Source organism: Conger conger, chromosome 4, assembly GCF_963514075.1.
Source record: "Conger conger chromosome 4, fConCon1.1, whole genome shotgun sequence".
In the NCBI taxonomy this organism is placed as follows: Eukaryota; Metazoa; Chordata; class Actinopteri; order Anguilliformes; family Congridae; genus Conger; species Conger conger.
The window spans coordinates 59,481,343-59,498,659 of record NC_083763.1 but is presented as its reverse complement, the minus strand read 5'-3'; the positions used below and the strand labels follow the sequence as shown (position 1 = coordinate 59,498,659).

Below are 17,317 nucleotides of genomic sequence, written 5' to 3'. Positions count from 1 at the left end.
ACAATTTGTATCAGCAAGGCTAACAACTCCGTTTCTGCTTACAACTTCGCTTAAGCTTGATGTCGTTTAATGTTAGTAACGGTAGACTAAGGTGTTCAATGTTTGTAACTCACGTCAGCTATAGCTCCTATACTCTAATTAACTAACTACAAGCAGACCAACAGGGACCAAACTTCCGACATTGGTTGGAGCTGAGAAAAAAAAAAAATCCCTCAGATCAGTAAAATCAGTTTCCGGGGTTAGAGGAAAGAGGAAGGAAACCCTCAAGGAGACTCCAAGGACAATTATTTAGATTTCTAGTGCCTAAACTGGGTCTTTTCTTGTCTGACAATTAAAAACAATTGAGGTCATTTCATGTTGGTTTTTTGACTGCTTTCTTATTCAATCACAACCCCGCACTGTGAATCTATCGGACAACATGCCACTAAAGAAAACTTTGGTGTAATATTGTAGGTGGTGCACAGATTACAACATTGGTGGTGTATTTTATTTATTGCTGTTAATTCCAGGAAAACAAATCAACAATTTGCATAAAATCCAAATTCTTTCTAGAAATATATTTGACCTTTCCAGTAACATTTAGATATCAAAGAATACAGTAAACATACAATGGAAGGTAAAAATATACCCCCTGTATATACAGTACAGTTTTTTCAACCTTAAAAACAAATACAACTGGCAGGTTCATATATACAACAGGCATAAAGGATCACATTGTTCTCCACCAACTTTTTTTTTTCCAATCTTGTTTTCCGATTTACCTAAATTAATTCTGCTGCTCTAGTTTTTCATATACACCAATACAAAGACCTCTCTACTTTCTTCAATACAAGCAGAAAGGATTCATACTACTTCAGCAGTTGAAAGCGCTTAGATTAAAACCACTCTTCAACATTTAAACTTAAAGCAACCAATAAAAAAAAAAAATACATTTTTATATCCGTGTACACTCATGAGTGTTTAACATGTATGTGTTTACATTGCACATACCCACCCATGACAGAAGAATCAAAACCATTTATTCCGAAAGGACTTGGCAGAAAAAAGGGCTTGCAAACCCCATCATCTTCAACTGAACAATAGAAAACCCAAGGTTCAATGTTATTATCTCATTCATGTTTCGATTTTGTTTCAAATTTGGTTGAATATCATGCATTGGCTGAGAGTTTCCACCATTTGTGCATGTACATATGTACACAAACACGCATAATGCAGTCAAATATCAATGCTGCATAAACCAAAGAAAAATTCTCCATGAAAGTTTCTTCCATCATGGCTAGTACAGGCAGGTCAAAATGCTTATAGACAGAGATCTACCTCAAGGAGCTACTGAATGCCTTCTGCTAATCCCTTGGCATCTCCACTGGCTGCGAGCTAAGCAGCGGCTCAAATTGGCACCACCTGGTGGCCAAAACCTGCAGTGCATCATTTCCAAAATACTGATTAGACCGCAATAGAACAGAATGTCAATGTGTCTCCCGCTCTGTCCATTCTGCCTCAGTGCACTTAGGGACTTCAGAACTCCTGGTTGCTATAGTGCATGTTGCCAAATAAAAATAAAATACAGCAGCGTTTAACTTAATGACATGACAGACATGATGATTAATAGTGTCTTAGCACGCATTTCACATTGTATCAAGTGGCAAATGCTTCTGGATTAACCTTTTTCAAAATAGAAAGATACTGCCGAATTCCATAAGTTTATGAAATCAAAATAATACATTGTACATTCAAAACACTGTGCCAGAAAAAAAAACAAAAAAAAAAAAACAATCTCAGCATTACATTTTTAATGTTTTTGTTTGCATTTATTTTCCTTGCTGTACGACAAAAAATGAAACCAAAATAAGAAGGAAGCATAAATATTCTTTAGTGTAAAAAAGGCATTGGAGAGTCTATAATAAATCCCATTTAAACCCCCCTTATATCCAAGATAAAATAATTACCTAGCTTCCATACTCTATACTCCATACTCATACTGGTGTTTTATTATTTGTTTATTTCTATCTATCTTTTTTTTTTTTTTTTTTTTTTTTTTTACATTTTAAGAAATAAGTTAGTAAACATGAGGCGGTGTCTCTCGCCAGTGTTCAGTGCAAAAAATACCAGAGGCCACAGCAAAACACCTCAGTGGAGACGAGAGATTCTCCCTCAACTACGACTGGGGAAGTATCAGGCACAATTATTCAGGTTCGCCAGACCCTCAAGCACATTTTAAAATGTAAAACAAACAACAAAATAGTGAAAAAGGACACGGGGGAAAAAAAGCCCTCTGAAAATACAAAGGTCTCTGGAAATGTAATTGTTTTGCAGAACAAGAGAACGCTGCAGTGGTCTTCTGTCCCTTCAGTCAGCATTGTCAAGCGCTTCAGAAGAGTGAGGGGTAACATACTTCAGCCGAAAGCCACCTGAAAGACACACAGAGGAGGGCATCACTGCACGTGTTACAGGAGGAGACAAGGAAAAGAAAGGAAATAAAACAACACTACAATTCCCAGCCTGCCCCTACTGAGAGAGCTTTTCCATTTCAACTTGACTGCGAGACATTTCGTTCAGGTCGTTTTTGCTTTGTGCTTTTTTCTCTCTTTTTTTCTGAAACCCTGCCATACAGATTGGGCAGTCCAGAGCAGGTTCCCGAAAGCTTACAAAGCAGGTGCCTTGTTTTTTTTTTTTTTTTTTTTTTTTTTTTTTTTTAAACAAAATCCTGCAAGTAGAAAAAGTGTCTGGTTGCTTCCCCAGCCGATGGTCTTTCTCTAAGTGACTGATGGTCAGATTTCACTTTAGGGGTGGCTGCTGGGGCAGTGGGGGTCCTCTCCACCCTCGCCCCCTGGCTGCGGCAATATTACCTTTCTGTGCTGCGTCAATGGAAGGCTGTTTGCAGTCCTGGGCGAAGTGCCCACTGACCCCACAGTTGTAGCAGGATATGTTGCCGTTCTTCTTCATGCCCACGGCCATGCCGCCGCCTCCGGGCATCATGCTGACCGAGGGGTACACAGGCGGGAAGAAGCGGTTGAAGGCTGCCATCTGCTGCAGTCCGTATCCCGCCTGGCTGCCCAGCACGTGGTCCGAGTGCGAGTGCAGCAGGGGCGGCGGGGCGCTGGCGTAGGCCGAGGGGCCGTGGGGGAAGAAGGGCAGCTGCCCCGCCCCGTTGCTCTGGTGCGCCTGGCTGAGGTAGCTGCTGCTGCACAGCGACGTCAGGTGGAAGATGGGCGGGACGCTGAATACTTGGCGGGGCAGCTGGGGCGGGAAGTAGTAGTTGGGGGCGTGGCCGCTCCCGCAGCTGCCGCGGCAACCGCAGGTTCCGCAGCCCGGCTGCTGCGACGGGGTTGGCTGCTGCTGCTGCTGCTGCTGCTGCTGCTGCTGCTGCTGCTGCGAGTTGCCGCAGCTGGTGCTGTTGATGTAGGAGGTGCTGTCACTCTGCGCGGTGCTGTGGGTGAGGGCGGGGCTTGGACTTGGGGCGGGGCCCGGCGTGTGTGTGGGCACCACCGGTGGTACCATCACCTGTACTTGACTGGCAACAGGGCCGCCCAGTGCCCCCACAGAGGGGATGGCGGTGGAGGGGGCAGGCAGGCTGTATGAGGGGGGCAGGCCGGAGGGCAGGGGCAGCCCCGGGGCCTTGGGGTGGGTTTCAGGGAGGGGCAGGGAGGGGGGCAGGGCGGAGCTCATGACAGGCTCGATGGGCGGGTAGGCGGGCTGCAGTGGCGACACGTAGGCGGGGCCGGGCGGGAGCACGCTGATGGCCCCCACGGGGGGCTGGTGGGTGGGGGGGACGCAGCCCTCTGAGCTGACGGCTGGGGTGGCGGTCTTGAAGCGCTGGACGAGGGGCTGCTGCAGGGCCAGGGTCTGGGGGCCGAATGCAGGGAGCAGCGGGCTGGGGTCCGGGGCCTGCTTCTCGGCCTCTCCACCGGCTGCGGGGACAGTCACCATCAGACCTCCCATCGCCTTGCTGTCTGCTGCCCCCTCAGGCCCCACCGCCCCGTTCTGGACCAGGTACGGCACGGGGTGCATGAAGGACAGCTGGGGGAATCTGGGAGCACCCAGGGAGCTCTCCAGGCTGGAGCGCACCTCCTTCAGCGGGACGGGCACCAGGGGGAGCACCGTGGAAAAGGCAGCCCCACCCATGCCTTTGCAGGGGAGGAGGTGCTCCGTTTTCCCCCTGCTAGAGTCATCAGAATGACTGTCTGTGTCTGTGGGGAGAGGGCAGAGACACAGGGTCAGTATGGCAGAATGGCACCTCTACCTCACACTGCGCAAAAATTCTCTCTTAACAAGTCCTGTCACTTAAAATCTTATCTTTCGGCCTCTCAAGCAGAAAATATTTACACATAGTTTTAAGTCACTATTTTAAGTCACGCGCGAAATTCTTACCCATTTTCCGAAACGCTTAGAAAAGTTTCAAATTTTCATCCCATTGGCAATATTTTTCTAAACATGAGACTTAAAGGGACAATAGGTAAGATTTTTGTGTTAACACATTTTTACAAGACCAATGCAAATCCCTTCCTATCATTAAAAAAGGCTCACTGTCACATGTTGACTCACCCTCTGCCTGTGTTTATAGTTCTTAAAATTCTGGTTTCAAAATATACAGTTGATGGGCCATCACTCTGTACCAAAACATTGCACAGCTGTACAATAATTCAAGCTCATTGGTTGAAAAATGGTTCTAATTGCCACAGCCAATGGCGTGGGGGCTTATTCAGATTGTTCAAGTGTAGCTGCCTAAATTGAGACAATACAACATAGTAGCCAGCGTTGGAGCATTGTTGCTCACGCGTTGTGTCTCAGCTGGACATTTGTCAATTTGGCGAACTAACTAATAGCTAATTTGCTTGTTGCCACCGATAACAAACTGGTATCGTTTTACATCTAGATATGTATTCTCTTTAAGCAATATACAGTTTCAGTGATCGCTTGTCTGGAGTGCAATTTGGGCAGCTACACGTTGCTTTTATCTCTTTACATGTTGAATCATGCTTGTTTAGCTAAACCTTTATTTGTCTCAAACCGTAAGTTGCAGTTGCATCGTTTGTGGTACACCATCAGATCTTAGTTATATAACCAGCTAGTTCCATAGCCAAATAAGTTGCTTGCTCATAATATAGTTGGTTCGCTAAAGTGGAAACTTCAAAAAGACAAAATGTATAAATAGTGTTGTGCAGCATACTAAAGTCAACATTTCATAAAGTCACCTGTTCAGCGAAAATGCTCTTACTAGAACACTACGAAAATACTGTCGCGTTTGTCACGGTCAACTTTCCAAAACGGTGCATGTTGTGGTTTGAGGGTGTTTGTTGCTCCAATTTCTCTCGACCGTTAGGAGTCCGAAATTACCTATTGTACCTTTAAATACTTGTTGAGACGGACTTATTTTGGGGGGTTTTGAAGTGCAACGGTTTTTCACAGCCACTTCCGCACACATTAAAACACCACAAACAATAAAAACAGAAAGCAACAGCAAACAGTCAATTTTCCTATGGCGATTATAAGGCCATTCATAAGGCCCAAGAAATACTGTATCCAAAACTCCAAAACAGTATTTGGAAAACAAAGGTGGCGATATCTAAGAGCATACGGGTGCGTGTGGGAGGCAGCATCCACACACACGCGCTGCTCAGGGACAGACGCGACCGTACCTTTGTCCTTCTCGTCCTCGCTCTCCAGGCTCTCCCGCCCGTCGTGCTGCGGGCTGGATGGGGAGCTGTAGCTCTCCGACGACGTCTCGCCGTAGGTGTCCTGCCCCGAGCCCGCGTCCAGACGCATGTCTGCGGGAACAAGTGCACGGAGGCTAGCGTTTCACTCTGGCCTCTGAAGCTCTTATTCACATTTTCTATTTGTGCATAAGTAAACCTTAATGAAATTGAGAGGTAAATATTGCAAAAACAAAAAAAAGTATCGATAAGCTAAGAGGGCCAGTTCATGCGCTTATCTGCCCTCATGTAGCTGAAATAGCTAGGCAGATAGCCAAAGGATGATCACTGGCATAAAACTTTAAATAGCTACAACACAGCTAGCTAATTCTCCAACCAAAAAACACAGAAATATAGTTAGCCAACTGAATGCTAACAATAATTGAGAACCCAGCTGAAAATTCCAGCTCAGGCCAGCTGAGATTCTAAGATGGTTTTTGACACTTCTAGCTGGTCATTGCTGGCCCATGGCAGGTAAAAGCTGGCCTCTAGCTGTAATTTGGTGGTCAACTGGTGTACTAGCTGTCTATGTAGGCTGGTCAGCAAGTGAAAAGCGTCTCCGATTGCCTTGGATTCACTGTCTGGGGCTAGAGATGACACTGCCTGAAGAAGCAGTCGGAATTGATAATAAACAGGGTACAATTAGCCACCAAATTGGGAGAAAAATGGAAAAAATAAACATACTCGCAGCAAATAAACATACTCGCAGAGCACTTTATTAGGTATTTATTATTTTTTAAATTTAGTTTTCTGCTGTTGTGGCCTATCCACTTAGAGGTTTGATGCGTAGTGTGTTCAGAGATGCTCTTCTGCATACCACTGTTGTAATGTGTGCTTATTTGCATTACAGTCACCTTCCTGTCAGCTTTGACCAGTCTGGCCTTTCTTCCCTGACCTCTCTCATTAACACGGTGTTTCTGTCTGCAGAACTGCGGCTCACTGGATGTTTTTTGTTTTTATTCTCGCCAAACTCGTGGAAATCCCAGGAGATCAGCCGTTTCTGAGATACTCAAACCACCCTGTCTGGCAGCAACAATAATTCCACGATCAAAGTCACTTAGATCATATTTCATCCCCATTCTGACAATTCTGTAGTCTGAAAAACAGATCGACCCCATCTGCATTCTTTTATGTATTTAGTTGCTGCCACATGTTTGAGTGATAAAATATTTGCATTAACAAGCTGGTGTACAGGTCTTCCTAATAAAGTGATCACTGAGTGTACACTAAGTAATAACTACTTTGGGCTCTCAGTAGCCTACCAGTGACATGTTGGACGCAAGGAAATTTCTTATGTTTATTTCAATAGCGAACGTCATGCAACAGATGAAGGAGAGGAGCATTGCTGCCAGTGCAGGCGTTTCCTATTAGAGGTAGACATTTAAATTATGTTTTGTAATATAAAACTATTTTTTTTTGTTTTATATTTAGTTTTTTTTGTAACTCGATCCGGTTGGATTGAACAGACGCATTCCCCATGACGTAAGCAAAAAAGCAGTAGTTGTGCTCTGATAATAGTTTTGTGCATACCTCCAGATTATGTGCGTGCTCAACGCATGGATTTCTCACTCAAGGGCTAGAATAATTGCCCTCAAATATGGGCTTTCCTCGTGCAAGAGGTCTGTAAAAGCACACAGCAAAAGAATATGAATGCATGGCGTTTTGGGCTGGACACACGGTTCCTAAAATTCTGCGCACGTAGGTTTTGTTTTCTCTCATGGCTATTGATATGCTGCCATAGAACACAGTCTGATTCACATTTTATTTTTCGTACTTTCAGAAATTCACTTAACATTTACAAAACATTTGGTTGGAAACTTAACTTATGACATGAATGTGGATTTCTCTTTGAATGTACGGAGAAGCAAATTACATCCTGTAATGGCTTCTGTCAAACAACAGAGGGCGACAGCACCCTAAAGCTCTTTGGTGTACATGCCAATGCTGTGCACACATCTGAAATGTAGAGAAGCTACTTGCTGATCCGATACAAAGCCAATCTACAAAGAAAACTAGGACACAATCATTTAACAAAAGCAGAAAAGAGCTTTAGTTAAGCTTGATTTCTGTGAATGAATGGAATCATTCAAATCGAAGTTCGACCCAATTTGGAGCTCCCTGTGAACTCTACCCAAGTCTTCAGGTAGCCACAGTGAGCAAAAAATAGCTTTAATAGGACTTAACTTTCATTTTTAGAAATGGGCTAAAACTTTACATTTATAATGTCCCAATTCCCTTTGATTGTTCAGGACTGTATGAGGCCATTTTCATCTGATGCCAAAAGATTCAAAGATTTTTTTAACAAAGAACATTTTCAGATATCCAAGATGCAGGTGCTCTTGGACTTGCCTTATGTCACAAGGAGGGGTAAAGTCATGGATACCTACCTTTCCCAGAAGGCTGTGGGAGCGGCTGTACTGGAGCAGTTCTCATGATCCCATTGGGGATGTACCCCAACCTGCCTTCCATTTTCTTCCCCTTTTCCCTGATTTAGAGAGAGAGAGAGAGGACAGAGGGAGGGGGAGATGGAGAGGCAGAGGGAGAGAGGGAGAGAGAGTGGGAAAGAGGTCAGCTGGTGAGATCAATTCAGTCTACATGTGCAGCACAATGACATCACCCTCTCTGTTGCCTCTGTGTGGCGGGGGACTCATTTTCATCACTCTAGTTCAGGTGCCAGTATAGCCACTGACTGCCAATAACAGCCCTCTCTGCCACCAAGACACCGTGACATGCTGCATGCTGCAACCGGCCAAGTACAGCCACTGAATCCATTCAATTAATTTCAAAGAATTTCCTATTATGAAAAGGGAGCCAGACCAAAAATGTTTGGGAAACACTAGCCTATTAGATATACTGTAGGTCTCCCATGATGCAAAGAGAATCACTGGTCTTGATCTTGTGATGTTATTTAAGGCCATTTTAGTTTATTATTGTTTTCAACAAAGATTTTTTTAAATTTGAGAAGCAGGTGTTTTCTGATCAAAACTGATAACAGTAACATTAGCATGAGGGCGTATGAGGAATAGTAAGTAATGAGAACAATGACACCCGTAATGAATACAGAGACCAAGGAGGTCCAAACAGAAAGGATTCCAAGGTTTTGAAAATGAAAAGCAGATGAGACACACTGGAAAAGAGCATAAATTGTTCCCAAGAGACTATAACTTCATTATCACACAACTTCATTCCTTTATTAAACATAAAAGAATCGGGAGGTGGAAATCCCAACCTTCCACTCACTTACCTGTCAGTCACTGGTGTTCTGACTTTTGCCTTGTTCCCAGGAAGGGAGCTCCACTTCTCCTCGTCCCGGAACAACTAAAAAGCAAACCGACACTTTCAGAGACATGCTTGTGACATAGCCAATGATGGCCACATGTCTAAATTAATCTAATTTTTTAGGCGCCATTTGCAAAATTTTCTGAATCTTCTTGGGGGGCCTACACCTGCATCGTGAAAGCTTGTGTGAATCAGGTCTTGCCCAACAGCAGGCCCAAAGCCGATGATGTCACCAATCCTACAGTCAAGGCCGCACGAACAAAGCGAGGCGAACTTTGACCCTCTACGGTGCCTCAAATAAAAGGATGAACTGAGACTGAAACGGTTAGAACCGCCTGTGGCCTGGTCCTACTGCTCAACAGAGGATCTTGCAAATCGTTAACTCCGCTATCCAAACACACCTACACGGTGTGGACTTTGACAAATACAAGCAGGTGTAATGGGTTACGGAGGCGGAATATTGCGACAGTCTCACCTTCTGCAGACTGCATACAATCGGCACTTAAAGCGGAATTACCTGGGTGGGGGGAGCGCTATTGTGTTAAAGCCTAAAAAGCAGAAAGCAGCCTCAACCGTCTGACTGAGTGAAGCTAACATAAAATGGAAAAAAAAAAACACCAGATTAGCAGCAGACGGTGAAATTGCCACAAAAGTCCCCTTTCTGCACAATATTTCACGATTCACTCAGGATCAGAAGCGCCTTTATTTTCTGAGAACATGAGCCTGAATTTGATTTCACGCTGCGTGTCTTGGTCTTGTGGCTCCCTGGAGAAGCTCTAGTGACACACGCTCTGTGAGCACGCTGTAAACACATGGCTAACATCACCCAGCTGCAGAGAAGCTGGGGCAGCGCCAGGTCAACCCTGGGGGTCGGGTGGTGCCCGGCCTGGGCCTCAGGTTGTATTCTTCGGCTCTGCTCACAGTATAGCCAAATATGGTTATCGCTCCTCATTTTAGTGCTTGATACAGTTAAGTTCACACTTACAGTGGTGTGCAAAAATGTGGGCACCCCTGGTCAAAAGGCCTTTTACAATTAATATCTAAGTGAACCTGACCTCTAAATGGTACAACATTAAACATGACACATTTGTACAAACTTTAAAGTAGATCTGCTTGAAAACAGGGAGCGACTACCAAAGTTGTTGCTGTGCAAATGATTCGATGGAAAACCGTCTTCTATGGCTTCTCTCGGCAGGTCGTTACAAAACCTGAATGCCCGCGTTCATTTTTTCCGTTTCCCTCACAATATTTAAAATGCAAGATTTATGCTCAGACTAAATATTGCGGAATTATAAACTTACTGACAGCGTTATAAATACAGGAGTGAGTCTTGTCACTCCTTCATACCTGTAAGCGTTCTCAGTCTTCAAAGTATGTGTGAATCCACCACACAGAACATGAGACTCTTGTCAATAAGCAGTTACCGAGCCCCAAACTGCAAGTGTGAATGGGGCCTTAGATAGGCAGGAAGCATGACGCTGCGTTCAGGCGTGTGGGATGGTGTTGCCCATCAGTGGTGACCGTTAGGGTTAGGCCAGGACCCCTCACCTGCTCAGGACACAGGCTGCACGCCTCGTTCGCCGGCTTCAGAGGGCAGCCCTTCCTCCTCCAGTCGGGAACGCCATTGTGCTCCGAGTGCGGGGTCCTGCGGCTTTCTGCCTGAGAACCCTTAGCGCTTGGAGTGCTTCGGGAAGAGACGGAAGACAATGGCAGATGAGTTTAATCCTTTGCAGCGAGATGAAAGGGTGTGGAACTTTCCTGAAGATTCACCGGGTTCTTACCCAAGACTGGGGCTCTTGTTGCCAGGCTTCTTCCGATGGCCCTGAGGATATGGCTCCAGATCTGAGGGTATAGGGGAGACAGGGTTAACGCCTGGAGCTGGCATGGGGTAGAAAACCTCTTTAATACTCCTGCCCCTCAAAATGTGCTTTTTCATTTCTACCTTTCTGTAAATTTCTTTGCATCCTAGAATTCTTCATACAGCTACATGTACAGCCTTGAAAGCCCTGCTTCACTGCCCTTGCAGCAGCAGCAGAGAATGAACCATTGGTAACAGGTAGGGGGAGATTTAGTTTGAATAAACATCAAATGGGTTGTCAGTGGGGCTTGAATTATCCAATATTTCTATAAACATGTCCTGACGCATGTTGTGATGAATACGTTTTTGGTTTATGTGGCCGTTCAGCACGCCAAGCTGCAGGCATAGGCCAGGGAGAGTTGGACCTGACTGCAGGCTGTGCCAGGTTCACTTGGAAAATATATATGATGAGAGAGAACGAGCACGGTACCTTTCTTTCTTTTAAAAAAACAAACAAACATTGTTTCTGATTTATCCAGTTTGCTCCCAATTTAGTAGCCAATTGCACCCTATCTATTCAAACCCCCCATGTGTTAGCTAGGGATACACTGCCTACACCCAGTCCCTCGGTGGCCTGGATGGATCAGGTGATCCTGAGAACCACACGCCTTCTCCAAGCCACAGGACTAGGAATCAAACCCTAGTCCTTGGTGTGCAATTGCAATGAACTGATACCTGCATCAAGCTCCGTTACTTTAGCACGGTACCTTTTTACAGCAATTAATGATGTGGAAGCCAAGGCTATTGTCTGAGATGGAACCACAGCATAAATAGGCCTAGCGTTAGCATGGCAGGGCGAATCATTGGTGACAGCAGAGAATGCATTAGCTTACTAAATTTAAGAGTTGGAAACAGTCAGTAAAGGTTTTCCAAGCATCCTCGCAACACTGCTTATAAATTGAACAAAATCCTTCATTTTGTAATGCCTTAGTTAGCATTTACCCTGTATTTTTACACGGGACTAGATTTACTGATATCCCCAAGGTATTGATTGACATTTTGATATTCACTTCATAAAATACTTTTTCCAAGCAAACTCTCCAGTCAAGAAAAGTTCCTGACATTTGGGCACAATATTTTTCTGGCCAGTTATGCTTCTTTCTCAGTGCTTTTGAAAAAACCCTCCATGGTATTTATTTAGCTTCCTGAGAATTCTGTTGCTGCATAACATCCGTTTGGAACACGTTTGCTCTGAGACACCGATTAAAAAGAAAACGCAAAGAAATAAACTTCCCTTGTAAAATAAATGAAAACAAATGTAGCATTCCATGTTTAGAATCATGTTCTAGTTAAAACAAACAGCACACAGCCCTTTAGATCAAACGTTATTTTAGCAGCTATATTGGTTGAATTATTATTTCAGTGTCAGCTGCCATTATTGGACATATGCTGGCATGCCACACTGGGTTAAGTAGCGGCTGGCATGTCATCTCATAGCGGTTGCATTTGGAAAACTCCAGCCCTTTGCAGAAGGAACACCCATTAGGATAGAATGTTTGTTCAGGTGTCAGGAGGCTGCAGATAAGAGCGGAAGACTCTGAGACACCAGGATCACGCAGCAGAATGAAACCTGTACAAAAAACGAGATGTACACACTGACTGGGGGCGACATTGGCTCAGGCAGTAAGAGCAGTTTGGCAGTCGTAGGGTTGCCGGTTTGATTCCCACCCTGGGTGTGTCCAAGTTTCCCTGAGCGAGACCCCTATCCCCCTGGTCAGTGCCTTGCATGGCAGCTGTTGGTGTGTGAATGGGTGAATGAAAAGCATCAACTGAACAGCGATTCGGATAAAGGCTATTTAAATTCCAACCAATTACCATTTACCATTTACTGAAGGTGTGTCTGTGGAGGGACTAGAGGTATGGAGATTTGGGATGGGCAGTGCAGTACTCACACGCACCTTCCTCTTGGCTGGATGCCTCAGAGCAGTCCTCTTTAAATGGCTTGCCCACAGGCACTGGGTTACCTGTGGAGAGAGACGAACCGTGTACTATAAACATCAGAGGAGCAGGAGATACAGGAACACCGACTGTAATGGTAACTTCTGCTTAGTGCCGGCAAGACACACCGAATACCATGTCATGCACCATATTACTCACTTCTTAAATGTGCTGATCCAAGTGTGTTTAGTTTGTTTCTAAACCATTTGCACATTAATGAGAACTGCTGAATAAATTGCAGATTTAGAAGCACATGAGGGGAAAAAAATATATATACTTTTCAAACTTAATTAGAGCCAATTACACAGACATTTTTATTTAACAGGCTGTAAAGACAGGGCAAAAGGCAATCCGTTGTTCTGAATTTTGGATGCCGATAATTGCAGTTATATGTGCCGCACATTTAATTACACTTTCAGCTTAGGAAGTTACCTTAAAGTTAAATTATAAAATGTCAAATGGGTTTTTTGCACAAGTAACATTCAAAACATTGAAACTGAATCCCATTGAGCCCAATATGCCATCATATCAAGTGAACAGCCCTTACAAGCCATCTATAAATAATCAAACACATTCCCTGTGCTTCGTTACAAAGTACTTTATGTTACAGCCATGTATGAAAGCTCAGACTGTACATAAATGTATTATGTACAGACATTTAATAGTTATATTATACAGAAAGAAATACTACTAAGCCCATTTTACTCCCAAGAGATACAGATCAAAAAGAAAAAGAAAGAAAAAGAAATTCCTGTATATAAATTTGAGAAAAGTATACACGCTTATCTTGAGGCATAATAAACACTTTAAAGGACAGAAAAGCATTGGGCCTTTAATGTATTATTCAAGCTCCCAAGGAGCCTTAATATAATGGCAAAAACAGCATGTGAAAAATGTCTCACCGCATTACGCTCCAAACACATCAGTGGTGTGACCGGTCTACACGAGTCAAAGCCTTTAGGCAAATTGTGCTGAACTTAAAAATATTGCAGCACATGCTGCCGGGAACCAATGGTCGGTTTTGGCAATATCCTTCACACAGTCTGGGAAATTGCCTTCGGTAAATAAACCCACTCTTTCCTCTTGCTCTGCTAACCTAGTATCTATGTATTCAGGGAAGAACAAGTGGAAAACTGAATCGGGTTTAGTCGCTATCTGCCATGTGTTTTTTGGCTGCAGACGGGAGAATGCGTGGGCTTGTCTTTGAAGAGGCTCTTCAGGGCACCGCTGGCCTCACGGGATGCTGGGGGAAAGATCACTACAGGCACACTGGGGGGGGCATGTGGTGTCCAGCCAGGTTCCCCTGGACTACAGCTGTTTCTGGGAATATCTTTTCTGTGTGGTGGCGTCCTTGGGAATTTCAACACGTCTCCATCGGTGTTGAAGGCGACAGAACCTCCTTGATCGTCCGTGACTGAATCATTCTCCAGCGTTCAGGAAAAGCTTCTCCCTGCCATCCTTCCCACAATGCACCACGCTCTTCTCCCAGAACTCCACTCCATTCTGAATTGTTTATAACTGTGGAACTGGCAGGAGCTGCAGGCGCCGGGGAGAACAGGCCTTGCAGTAACGCTGCCACTCAGCGCTAAAGGCAAACATACTGTGACAACACACACAAAACCACTGCCATATGTGGCTTTAAAAAACAAATTATCTCCCATGAGAGGTCTTGGTAATAAAGCATTGGGAGAGCTAAAATTGGACATTCAGTAGGCTCACTGAATGTGGAGTCCAAGAGTCAGGGAAGAAATCTAAAGTTGGATTTGACCAAACAATAGCAAATAACAAACTCACTACGAGCAATCATTTCCCACCGTGGTTAGTGCTGGACAAGAGGAACAGAGGCACATTATTAAAATTTGGCACAGTAGCATAGAAGAGGTGTGTGATAAAGACCAGTTTGCTGAGGCGGTTTAATTTTCATGCTTAAGAGAAGCACACACTGAAAGCTAAGCTACAACCTCGTGAAATATTCATGGAAGCAATGTTATGGTTAAGAGGACAGGGCAGTAACACAACTGAGGATGACATAAGGCTATGCTGCAATGCCATAGCAACCGTGGTCACAGGGTGATACAGGAGTCCAGGGCCTTTTTGAGTCGCACTATTCCAGTACAATAAACACTTGCATCCAATCAATTGTTCAGCTGAACCCCTTCCATCTGTACCAAGCTGAGAAGCTGATGCCGTGAGGAACTCAGTACCTCTGAGTATCTCTCATTTACGGCCATTACTAGGAAACACAGGGTGATTTGTAACACTAATGATGGCACACTGGAATCATTGTGCAACAGTTACTCATCAGCTTAATGCTTATGTGCTGTCCCTTACAACACAGCTGTCCAGCAAAATACTTCCCTGCAACATGTGCTAGCTTTGGATAAAAGCTGATACGTGTAGGCAAAGTCAACAAAACATAACTATGTTCAGGTGTCTTTTAACTGCCATATTACTGTACCATGCACCTGAATGTAAAGTAGAAAAAGGATAACTGGGCATGACAAACTTCATAAACCTGTTAACCTGCTATTCTTTTGATAAAGAAATACAGTATACACATGCAAATTCCATTGATCTCTTCAATCTTCTTTTCTTAAGTTAGCTACAATAATGTTTTTTCAAGCAAGAATTATGATGAAGTGCTTGCTTGTTCCATTTAGCTAGCAAGCTACAGAAAACATAAGCTAGTTAGCTAGCCAACTAAACTGTCATTTCTAGCTAACATTCATTCTTTTAGAGTATATTTGCCTAAAGTATCTTTGTAATATAGATGAATAATCTATATTTTATTGTATCATGATGAGAACTAGCTAGCTTTCGTGCCATTTTCCTTCTGTAAAAAATTATGATAGTAAATGTATTGCTTGTCTGCAGTCAAATACAGCATGAAAGCACACCACAAAAACTGGAATCTTCCATTGCTCACCATTGTTCTCAATAGCTGTCAACATCTGGCAGAAGTGTTGCTATGCTACTATCTGGGGCTGGCAGTGGGCCACATCTTTGCCCATACCCGATAGGCCCCAATTGCAGCATAAATTTGGGCCCTGTCAGGTTCCGGTGTCAGATATTTGAGCAGACCGGGAATCCGCACAAAAACTCCTCCTAAATCTCAACAGCCCTCACCGACCTCCCACGCTCCCTCCCCAGAATATCCGTAATTTTCCCCCTTGTAACGTACTGTATTCTCCTTTCCGTGGATTATTTGCCTTAAATAAGACTGCGGTATTTCCGCTGCAGGCTGGAAAAAAGCAGTGGAGGGCTCTGCTATATGTGAGATGAGGGGACCCCAATGAAGTACCTGCTGACCCTTCCTGGCCTCCCTGCCCTCCCATCCATCAGCCCGCTCCATCACGAGACTCCCTCTCGACCGAATCGCTCAGCTTTTTCACCAGCCAATCAACAGCCGGCTGCCGGAGGCCCTGGCTGCAGGCCCCAGCCTCTCATTCTCCCTGCTGGTGGTAACGGACAGGCCATGCATGTCCGCCACTCCCTCCCCCTCCTCCTCGGCCACTCATCCTGCTGACCGCAACGCAGGTTGGCCTCGTGCTGCGGTCCAGCAATAACCACATCAGCAATGGGTGATGTCATGTGAAACCACAAACGCCCCCCCCGCTACTGTGCTCTATGGAGACCTCCGTAGCAACCGCTTTCTGAAACAGCCTTTCAAAAGAAAAGCCGAGGGACCATTATGTGACTTCGGATTCGCTTTTTCTTCTCTCCCCCACAGCTTCAGACTGAGGCAATTCCCTGTGAATTTCATTATGGTTTCAGAACATTTGCTTTTAATCTAATATAGGTTGTTTTCTTGTTTAACCCTGCAGAATTTTCCAGCATTGCTCTGAAAACACAAATTGCACAGACTGTAAATGAAAATATAGCAGAGAAGAAGGGAAGCATGTACTAGCAGTACAAGTCAGTTCAGTATCAACAAGTGGACAGTTACAGTCAAATATGACACGCCTTCCATTTGCGCCCCTGACATTTTCTCTTCTGTATCAGTTACGTAACAGCCCTAGGACACACTGCTCTGCGAGACGGTCTGAAGTCCTCTGACAGGGCCCATGCTGCAGATTCCAAGGGGCCGCGGGGCATGGCAGCAGGGGCACAGAGATGAGCTAGCCTCTCCTATAGGACTGGAACAGAGCGGAAACCAGGCTAGCTCCCGTAACAGCCCGCTATAGGCCTGCGCATTCATTCACACACACAAAGAAATCTATATTTTTCGCACCAGCTGTAACAGTCAAGTGACTGAGTGCTTCATGTGAAATGTGCTTGAGTCGACAGTGCTCAACTATCCCATTAGCCTTTAGCTGTGGTGAGGTCTTGTGAACATGAAGATATTTACCCTGAGCAAGATTTCATTGGGGGGAAGAAAGACATGTTAATCTATTAAAAAGACAATAATGTATACATTTTTAAAGACCAAAGACTAGTGCATGATTACATTTCACACTGACCAACTGAAATGGTACACAACACAAGTTGGCTTACCATCTCTCATATGGAAGTAGTCGGGGCTCAAGAAATCAGGAATTTACAAAACTAACGT

The 17,317-nt window shown here is 44.5% G+C and overlaps 1 protein-coding gene across 2 annotated transcripts in view; it reads right to left on the bottom strand.

The window, feature by feature from the left end:
- Positions 1 to 473: 473 nt before the first annotated feature.
- The window catches only part of LOC133127335 (zinc finger CCHC domain-containing protein 2-like), a 42,982-nt gene continuing 26,138 nt past the window's right edge, over positions 474 to 17,317 (bottom strand). Inside the window, exons 8-15 of one of the 2 annotated variants that reach the window (XM_061240134.1) lie at positions 12,720 to 12,791; positions 10,751 to 10,811; positions 10,518 to 10,653; positions 8,935 to 9,008; positions 8,078 to 8,175; positions 5,637 to 5,765; positions 2,847 to 4,187; positions 474 to 2,408 (exon numbers count right to left, since the gene is read on the bottom strand). In XM_061240134.1, coding sequence (XP_061096118.1) covers positions 2,347 to 2,408; positions 2,847 to 4,187; positions 5,637 to 5,765; positions 8,078 to 8,175; positions 8,935 to 9,008; positions 10,518 to 10,653; positions 10,751 to 10,811; positions 12,720 to 12,791 — 1,973 coding nt within the window. In that variant the 3' untranslated portion in view covers positions 474 to 2,346. The remainder of the gene's footprint in view (positions 2,409 to 2,846; positions 4,188 to 5,636; positions 5,766 to 8,077; positions 8,176 to 8,934; positions 9,009 to 10,517; positions 10,654 to 10,750; positions 10,812 to 12,719; positions 12,792 to 17,317) is intronic. The other variant, XM_061240136.1, reaches the window with a different exon arrangement.